At 51.2% G+C, this 10016-nt stretch overlaps 1 protein-coding gene across 3 annotated transcripts in view; it reads left to right on the top strand.

Moving 5' to 3' along the window:
* ARHGAP33 (Rho GTPase activating protein 33) overlaps positions 1-9445 on the top strand; it is a 59570-nt gene extending 50125 nt beyond the window's left edge. For all 3 annotated transcript variants that reach the window (XM_084815459.1, XM_084815458.1, XM_084815457.1), the window contains 2 exons: positions 1402-1760; positions 2575-9445. In XM_084815459.1, coding sequence (XP_084671585.1) covers positions 1402-1760; positions 2575-3714 — 1499 coding nt within the window. In that variant the 3' untranslated portion in view covers positions 3715-9445. The remainder of the gene's footprint in view (positions 1-1401; positions 1761-2574) is intronic.
* The last annotated feature ends 571 nt before the right edge of the window (positions 9446-10016 follow it).

The raw sequence follows: 10016 nt of genomic DNA, 5'->3' as shown, positions 1-10016 counted from the left end.
TGGATTGGGGCAAGCATAGCCACTTTTCCCATGCACTTCCCCCAGTGAAAATTGCCCACCCTTCTTTTACCTGTCCTGATGGGGTGGGGGGAAAGTTGTGCGTACAGCAGTGGAGTGGAAGCAATTCTCATTTGGAAAATAGCATGAGGAAAAGGATTAAAAAAACCTTCATCCACCCCAGTGGTCCAGGTCTTAATGGCCTGCTTCACACACAATGAAAACTCAGTTTTTTAAAAAACAAACAAACCCTGGGTTGCCATTAAGGAGCCAGCATATTAGTTCACTAGTGGCTAAAAAGCCCAGGGATGCTCCCTCTGTGGTTCATGTAGTGTGATGTCCAAACCCAGAACCCTGGCTTGTCTTTTCCCCGACAGGCCAGAATTGGAACCCTAGAGCTGTAGAGGAAGGGTGGGATAAAAATAAAGAAACAGAAGGCATTGAGAGAGAAGATGGTATCCATCCCAGAGGTCTTGAAGAACACAAATGTGAAATTGCTGATCTTCTAACAAAAATATATAACATGTCCCTAAGATCAGCCTCTGTTTCAGAGGACTGGAGAATAGCCAATGTAACACTAATTTTTAAAAGGGGATCTGGGGGCGGGGGGGGGGGATCCAGGAAATTACAGGCTGGTTAGCTTAAAGGCCAGTCTGTTCCAGGTAAATTGATAGGAAAACATTATTAAAGATAAAATTAGTAAGCATATGGAAGGACAAGCCCTGTTGAAAAAGAATCCACACAGCTTCCAGAAAGGTAAGTCCTGCCTCTTGGTCTGATCCAGGGTGGCTCTTCTTATGTTCTTAAGTGATGATAGGTAAAATTAAACATCAGTATTGAGCAGGGAGCAGGGTAGATTCATTGGAAAATTATCTCGGTGTATTTATTTTCAAAAAGTCTGTCTGTCTGTCTGTCTGTCTGTCCGTCCGTCTTTCTTTCTTTCTTTCTTTCTTTCTTTCTTTCTTTCTTTCTTTCTTTCTTTCTTTCTTTCTTATGGCCCTATTTATGGTTAACTACTACTGGAGTTAACATTTAAAAGTTTTAACAGTGTTTCTTAGAGCTGATTTTCAAAATGATCATTGATGTAAATGATCATTGTCCATGGATAAAGGTGCAGCCAGTATGCTTTGAGCTGTGGAGGTTTTAAAGTAGCCGAGACAGGGAGTGCGATCGGCACTTTATTTTTCTACATCACGTCAGTTTGGTTCTGGGGCTCTGCTCCATAGTGTAGTTAGCATAACAGTTAATCTAGCCTGGAACAGGAGTGACAACTGGTAATAATAAGTCTCTTGCTCTGCTTTCTCTTGCACTCCATTCAGGGAAGTCTGCTCCAGCCATGCTAATGGCAGGCCAGTTCTGACTTTTCTCTCTTTCCTTCCCTCCCTCATTCTTTTTCCTATTCAGGTCCAAAGGCTGAAGCTGCTCCCACGTCTCCTGGCGCGCTGTCTGTCCTGCGGCACATCCCCCCGCCTCCTCCCCCCAAAAACCCAGCTCGGCTGATGGCGCTGGCGCTGGCTGAGAGTGCACACCAGGCGGCCCTGCAGCAGAAGCAACAGGCCGGCCGTGGGCAGAGGGAACACCGGGCACATTTCCGACGCTCCCTGTCACTGGAGTGCAAGGCGGGAGAGCTGATGAGTGGAGCGCGGGCGCTCTACTCCATGGTGCGCCCCAGCCCCAAAGCCCCTGGCCCCTTGTCACTGCAAGGGCAGACCAGGGGCCGGAGCGTGGGCAGCCAGTTCCGTGACCGCCAGGGAGGAAACCAGGTGAGGGCTGGGTTGGGGGTCAGGGCTGAGCCGCCCCTACTGTTAGGCAGGGTGCAGGTTTTGGCATGCGACTAAAGGGCAGCAGCTTTTCCAGTTATTCTGTGCAGCCTTCCGCAACCTGGTGCCCTCCAGATGTGCTGGATTACCACATCTGTCATCCCCAGCCAGTGTGGGTCTTGACCATGCTGGGTGAGGGATGGTAGGAGTTGTAGTCCAATGCATCTGGAGAGCACCAGGTCAGGAAAGGCTGATATAGTATCGTGTATTTTTACCACCATGTCAGGAGCTGGGGCAAGGGCAGAAATGGGGGGTCACCATTTGCATTTTCAAGCATCAAAATGTCTTGGTCTGTCTCAGGCTCAGGGTAGGTCAGGAGCCTTGAGCTCGGACCTTTGGCCCCACCACTGCAGTCCTGGCTTCTGTTTCTGCTTCTCCAGGAAAGGGTAGGGTGGGATAGACACTTGGAAGTTTCCTGGAAGAGAAGGCTATCAATGGCTACTAGTCCTGATGGCTATATGTGACCTCCAGTATCGGAGGCAGTATGCCTGCATACACCAGTTGCTGGGGAACATGGGCAGGAGGGTGCTGTTGCGCTCATGTTGTGTTTGTGGGTTTCCCACGGGCAGCTAGCTGGCCACTGCGTGAACAGAATCCTGGACTAGATGGACCCTTGGTTTGATCCAGCATGGCTCTTCTGATGTTCTTATGAAGGGGGAAGAGATGATATGTTGGAAGGAGCCAGGGCTGTGTGTGTGTGTTTTAAAATGTGTTACTAGTCCCCACTATTCATCTCCCTTGCTTTGTCTTTCTGCAGGTGCCGCTCAGCCAGGCCTCTCCCCTGGGCAGCTCGGATTCCTTTTCCCCCTACCGGAGGGTCCTCACGGACCTAGCCCAGCGAGAGCCCCAGCCACATTCCTTCTCGGACCCCTACCACCTGTCCTCCCTGTCCCCGACCTCGCCCGCTGCCTACAGCTCTCAACACCAGTCGCCTCCCCTGTCAGTCCCATACCCAGCCCCTCGCCAGCCTCAAGACTCCTATCCCTTGTCCAGCCAGTCTCCCGCCCCACCCAAGCCTCCTCCTCCTCCGCACTTCCCTCTCGTGCCCAGCCACCTGCCTCTCAAAAGCAGGCCCCCTACTTTCCAATCCTACCTCCCGGAGTACCAGTTCCGGCACCACGGCCGCTTCCCGGTCTCCTCTCCGGCGGGCATGAATGGGACACCTCCTCCTCAGCTGGAGCATGAGAATCTCTATTACGAGATCGTGGGGGAGCCCCCTGCTTACCCAGGCCTAGCAAGACCCTGGCCCTCCTGCCCACCCCCAGAGTACCTGGCCACTTTCAACGCCTCCTACGGGGTGTTTGAGAGGCCATGGCGCCAACCCTCCCTCCCTCCAGGCCCGTCCTCCCTTCAACCTATCTTAAAGAGCCCCCGGATGCACCCCCAGCCGACACCTCCCGCCCTGTCCCGGCAGGAGCCCATCTACGTCAATGTGCCCTTCCCTGAGCCCCCCTCCGTCGCCCCCACTCCTTCCCCCCCACCTGAAGCTGCGCACCCCCGCAGCCATTCCGATCCCGGGGCTCCGCAGCCACTGCTGCACCACGGCAGACCTCCGTTGCCCCAGAAGCAGAGGCTTGGCTGGGGTTATCCGCCCGCCGGGCAATACCGCCAGCTCATGGATGCTTTGCCCTGCAGCCGTACCGTGTTGCAGTTCTACCGCCCGCCCGCCGCCTGCTGGGGCCGTCCCCCCTACGATCCAGAGCCCATCATCACCTACGACGGACCCCCTGCCCGCTCGAGGAGCTTGGCCTCGGCACCCCCGTCCTCTCTGCGGAAGCTGGACGAGTCGCCCCCGCAGTACGGCAATGTGGAAAGGAGGGAGGGGTCTCCGTCCAGCTGCTACTTGGGGCCCAGTTGGACCGTGTACACAGAGGGCCAGACACACAGCTACTGCTGAGGGACAGTGCCCCGCAGGGGCACACCTTGGGTTCTCGGGGCTGGGCTCCGGGCTTCTGGTTTCCTCTCTTTCCCCTCTGGTGTTTATGAAATTCTGTTGTGGTACTATTTGCTGTGAAAAGAAGTAGACGCTGGAGGGAAGGCTGTGTCACGACCGGTCCCAGTGACACCATGCCTAGGCCCCTCATTGGCTGCTGTGCCTGCCCGTCTTGAGAACTTCTTTGCAATTGTTTGAGAGCACATGAATCTCGGGAGGCAGCTCAGGCTCCTGCATGACATCCCACACAAGAAGACCAGCATGACCTCACGTGCGGAGCCTTTGGCTGCATCGCTTCCCCCTCTTTGATGCCGTAGCAGCTCCGCCAACCTCGTCATGCGCAAATCCTCCTGGTTACGTTATGCTCCATGTTGCACCTCTCTCTCCTTCCCCCCACTCCCCTGCCCCGCCCCCAGTGGATTCCTAACTTCCTCAAAGGAGGGCCTTCAGTCCCGGCAGAATGTGTATGGCCACGTGGCTGGACCCCGCTGGATTCCATCCCCTGCTCTGCTGTGGTAATGCTGCTCTAAGACATCCCCCACAGCTGATGTCTACTGGATCCGACTATTCCTGCTAGCCGTGCTCACCGAGGTGCAGCGTGCTGAGCCAGCACCGCGGGGCACTGTTGGCCTTGTTATGCTCATGCGTTCCACCACTGTGTGATCCTGCAGGAAGCGGAAGGCAAAGAGTAACGGTGCAGCCATCATTCCCCTAAAATATATATTTTCTTCAAGTATTTGCAGCAAGGATGAGTTCTAACTTTTTAACCATTGTTTTAACCCAATTAAATGTTTCTTACATAGGAGCCAGGGGGGAATACGGGATGCTCACCGTTAGAGTAATACAACCAGACACACATGCAACCTTCTGTTTCCTGTGACAGGACTCTCGGCTTGTGGCTTTGGAACTGGGTAGACTGTGGCACGTTCAGAAGAGTCGGGGGGGCAGGGGGAGGTTGGTAATGCATTTGCGTGTTTATCTAGGATTGGAATGTCTATTTGTGTGTGTGTGAGTGGTTTTTTCGGGGGGGGGACGGGGGGCTAAGATGCATGTGTGCCTGTCATGGGATGCTTATGTACCTGTGTGTGTCTGGAAACCAGGTTTGTGTGTGCTTGAGAGGACATAGAGTTGGGTATCCATGTCTGTTTGGTATGTGTGTCCGTGTCTGGAATTGGTGTGGATTTTGGTGTGTATGTGTGTATGTCTGTGAAGGTGTTTGTATATATTTCACAAACAGTATTTTAGGTATGAGGGGTGGAGGGGAGGGGTTCTATGCCTTATTCGCCTTGAGCAGGCTGTCCCCGCCGACCGACCACACCTTGACACTAGGGCAAGGCGTGGTCAAGAAGCGAGTCCCGCGTAATGCCTCTCCCCCAAAGCACTTTTATATGGCCTGTTGGCAGTGGAGGCTGGTGGTGGTGAATCCACTCTGGGTTTCAGCCAGAATTCTAAAGGAGCAAGGTGTGAAGTAAACAAAGGCAAAGCACCTTGGATAGCTCCTTTAGAGTTCTGGCTGGTTCTGACTGAAACCCGGGGCGGATTCACTGCCCCACTGGCATCGGAGCCACCAGTCTCCACTGTCTGTGGGCTTCTTTTAGAATCCTCATCACGTCCAATTTAATTTAAATAGATAACAGTGGCGATGCCTGTCCCACATCACTGGGGAAAATATATTTTGTTTGAGCATGATCCAAACGAATGTAAGCACTTTCAGGTCTTACTGATTTCAGTCGGAGAGAGCTAAACCCAGGTTTAACTCTTCCTCCATGGAAACCAGCGGTACCTCCAAGTGCTTGAATGGGTCCTGCTGCTTTTAAACAGCCCCATCCTGTGTGTGCTTACTTGGAAGTCAGCCCCACTTAGTTCAGTGGGATCGATGCCCAAGTTTGAATCCGTAGGACATCCGCCTTAATCTCATTATTCTGAAGCCCTCATGTGATTTTTGACGGGGCCAACCCTCTCATGAGTTTGGGATTAGCTGTACTTGGATCTTGGCCACCCCAGCTGGCTGGCATTCTCTGTGGCGAGATCCAAATCATCTACCATTGCCAGAGCATCAACCATCTTAATGAAAATGATATTCATCAATGTGCAAAAAAGGATATGCAAATGACTGAGAAATCTCCAGCTCCAATATGTCTCTTGGCGTGGAACAAGCATGCCCTGACCTGTGCTAAGAGTTTCAGATCCAGGACTGACACCTGCCCTCCGCAGGTTTGTTCAACCTTTTCTTTTAACTGCAGGAATTGCACTAATTTTTTGTACTGCTGTGATCATGGCCTCCAGACTGCCCCAGGGTCCTTAACCTCGTATATTCTGTGCTTTTTCTGGGAAGCTGAAACACCGGAGGATGCGTCTCTTGTTGCTTTGCAAAGACATGGGGGTACACTCGGAAAAACCCAGTGGAGGCCAGTGGCTCCGGTTTCAGTGGGGCTGTAAATCTATTCTGGGTTCCAGCCAGAACCAGCCAGAACACTAAAGGAGCTATCCAAGGTGCTGAACCCTTCCCCCAAAGAGGTTTAGCATTTTGGGTAGCTCCTTTAGAGTTCTGGCTGCTTCTGGTGGAAACTTGGAGTGGATTTGCAGCACCATCAAAATCTGAGCCACCAACCTCTACTGGAAAAACTGGGGGGCTGTACACGTGTGTGCATGCATGCCCCCCTCCCCCCATGATCCTGATATAGATCTCTCTTCCTCGGTTGCTAGCAGTGGTGGGATAAGAGCGCTCTATAGGAGGAACTGCTGGCGGAGGGAGTGGACAGTTCAGGCAGCAGGGAAATTGGTAATCACAGTAAAGGCTGCAGGGGGCTGCAGCTTGCACACTCTGTTCTGCGCCCCTAGTGGAGAACATGATGTTGGAACTCAAATCCAGGGCCCCAGTCTATGTCAGGGCATATGTTTATCATGGCGTGTTAAATGTTTGGAGTTTTGCTGTATATTTATTTGCCCTGTTGAATGTCCAAAATCTGGGGAATACCCATATCCACATGCAAATGCTGATGGTCCTAGGTTAATGGTGAGACTGCTGGAAAATGGATGTACATTTCTGCATGTTTCAGACACAGGCAAATGCTGATAGCCACATTTAGGCGACTGTCTCATTCGCTGCTGTTTTTCTGAGTTTCAGACAAACATGGCATTTGTCTGGGATTGTGAATATTCCCATGGGAATGTTGCCAGATTTGGACATTCACAGATTGTACAAATACGTCTTTTACTGGACATCGAGGTGTGTATCGTAGTTCTGACCTTATGTGTGATCAGCTCACTTTAGACATAGGTGCAGTTCCAGGGCAGACCTCTGTGCCTTTTGAATATTATGTGTTGTGCAGCCCAGAAGACTATTCTGACCTGGGAGACAGATTGGGACTGGTTTCATGCGACTCACTTGTTCATTGGCAGGAAAATGGGCGAGGTCTACTTTGTCGTGGGCTCGGTTTACACGTCCAGCAGACTGAGGAGTTCTGAGATGGCAGGAGGGGCTGCACCAATTCAGACAGTGGGTGCTGGCATTTTTTAATGTTCCTTTGCATGAAAAACAGCTTTGAGAGAAGAACTAGCACAACAGGGAGTAGGTTGTGCAAGAACCCTTCTCCCCGCCATGCTAGTTTGAGAGGAAAACTAGCACAACGGGGAGTCGGCTGTGCAAGAACCCTTCTCCCCACCATGCTAGTTTTCTACTTGCAGTCTGTGGGGAAGCATTCAACAATGGGATCCCCACCACCATTTGTGGCCTAAGGTGCGGTTCGCTCGCCCGCCACCTTGTTCTGCATGTACAGGCCAGTCCTGTCTTTCCAACTTTGCCCCCTCCAGATATCTTGGACTGCAACTCCCGCATTTCCTGCATTGGCTGGGGATGATGGGGGTTGCAGTCCAATACAGCTGGAAGATGCCAAGTTGGGGAAGGCTAGGCCAGGCTCTGGCAAATGCCGAGGAAGTGTCTCCCAGAGTCTGATATCAAAGCCGACAGTTTGAGGGAGTGGGTGTTGGCGAGTGGGTGGGGCGGACAGTCCCATGCTCTCTGGTGCTGTGAAGCTGTCACTGCCATACGTGTCTGTCTGTGTATGTGCCTGTGTCTTTAAAGGGCAGTGTTTCCTCCTTGCCCTCTGATGTGCTGCATCCTTTTTTTTGGAGATGGATCAGCCTCCCTTTCTTCCTGGACTCTTGTACTAAATGGCTTAAAACAAACCAATTAACAAATAAAGGCAAACTGGCAGCTTGGGCCTGTGTTCTCACTGTTTGCAAGGGGGCGATGGGACGAAACAGGGTGTGTGTCACTCCAAAGGGATACAACTAAGTCCAATGCCACCTAGTGACTAAACCATATCATGACACTATCCATGCAGTTGCTTCCAAACCAGTTGCAAAGGCAGCCCTGCATAGAGCGCATTACAGTGATCGAATCAGTAGTCAATGGCATTTAGCCACCGCTAAATTTTGCTGTTCCCTTTATTATTAAGCCCAGATGTTGGGACTTAGGCGAGGGACTGGTCACAGTGGTTCATCCATAATGGAATTCTCTTCTGTAACTGCATTAGCTGTTCTCGCCAGGTTAAGCTGTGGGATCTCCATAGGGTGGCCACTTGCGTATCGCCCAGAAAGAGGAAACATATCGTCCCCAAAGAGGGCAAAAATATGCATATATTCGCATATGCTAATTTACAGGTACAGATGCAAATTTAGAAGTACTTACTGAATTTTAAATAGCAATGCAATAATCTCACCATAGTGGGGAAACCTGTGAGCAGGTGCGAACTGTTGAGGGGCAACTTCATGTTCTCTGGTTTCCCTTGTTAGGGTTCTTTATCTTTAAACTGCACTTAGACTGGGCAGCCCTTCCAATAGAGGATGCCTTCCAAGAGAGGACTGTCCTCTGTAAAAGAAGATAAATGGCCACCTTAGTTTCTCAGCTGGAGACTGAGTCCTGGAGTAGCAGGCCCAAGGATGACTGGAAGCAAAGATAATTTGTGAGGAGAGGGTGGAAGTTATACCATCTCCATCCGTTGTCTTTCTCGTGGACAACTTCCATGATGTGCCACTTGTGTGTGCCCACAGGAGTGGCTCATTTTAAGAGTTCAGCATCTGCTGCTTTGCCCTCTTTCTAATGAGCACCTGCTATTTTTACAGAGGCACCCAGATGCTTAGTCTCTGGGCAGTTTTCTAGGTTAGGAGGGTGGCTGGGATTTTCATGCTCTTTACATCTTTATAAAGTCTACTGGCTAGTTATATATAGATGGAGCTTTTTATAGGATCTTAGCCTTTTCACCAGGCAGTCATTTTAAAAAATATTATTAACCATCTGAGTTTATAACTGTACTCTCCTGTCCCCTTTCTCACTTGCTTTAACCATCTGTTTGGCACAATATGGCCTATGACACATGTGGGAAGGCCGCATGTGGCTCTTGGAGATCCTCAGTGCAGCCCACCAGGTGTCCAAGCCACCCTCCGCAGCTGAATTTTGCCCTCCTTGTCAGCTATGCTCCCGCCAGCCTCTCAAACAGCTGTTTGGCAGAACGGCTGGAATACAATTTAGCTGGGGAGGAAAATGAGCATGTCTGAGTGTCTGTGTCCTCCCAGTGTGTGCGCATGTGTTTGAGTAGGAAAGGGGTGGTGCCAATCCTAGCCACACACACACACCTAGGCCACACCCACCAGCAACTCTGGCTGTGCTTGCTTGCATGCAGCACCTGATCACCACCTGCTGCTACGTGTGGGCTTTAGGGTAAAAATATTGCCTACACTGCCCAATGAGGACGCTCTGTTTATCGCACTGCCCCTTCACTCTATTTGCCCACCTGCCATGTTGTGAAGTAACCGTTTACCTGTGGGTAGAGTCCGTTTCTCTTACATTCTTTTTTTTTAAACGATTTTCTACACCCGGAGGACTGATTCGCACATGACCTATTCATTCGTTACACTCAGCGGTTGGCATCTGTCTGTCTGTTGATGCCACTGGAAAGCATCGTACAAAAGATGATTTGGACATTGTGCCTGTAGTGGCAGATTCACACTCGCAGATCTTGTATCGCTGGATGCTGCAGTCATCAAGCGTGGAGCACATCAGTGCGATCCTGTTCAGATGTTAGTTTGGCAAATCTGGATGTGCCAGGGCTGCCAAGCCAGACTGATGCAGCTTTTTGCAATCTGTCTCTCATCAATGCTGGTTCCAAGGGTGGCTTTTTGCCGGGGTGGGGCTTGGACAAGGAAGCCTGTGGAAGTTAATGCACTTGTTCCTCTCGTTGCTTGCTCAAGAGGCAGCAACAGCG

Source organism: Heloderma suspectum, chromosome 10, assembly GCF_057233095.1.
Source record: "Heloderma suspectum isolate Gila_16-S chromosome 10, 16-S_ref, whole genome shotgun sequence".
In the NCBI taxonomy this organism is placed as follows: domain Eukaryota; kingdom Metazoa; phylum Chordata; class Lepidosauria; order Squamata; family Helodermatidae; genus Heloderma; species Heloderma suspectum.
The sequence above is the reverse complement of the archived record's forward strand: the minus strand, read 5'-3'. Positions and strand labels throughout refer to the sequence as shown.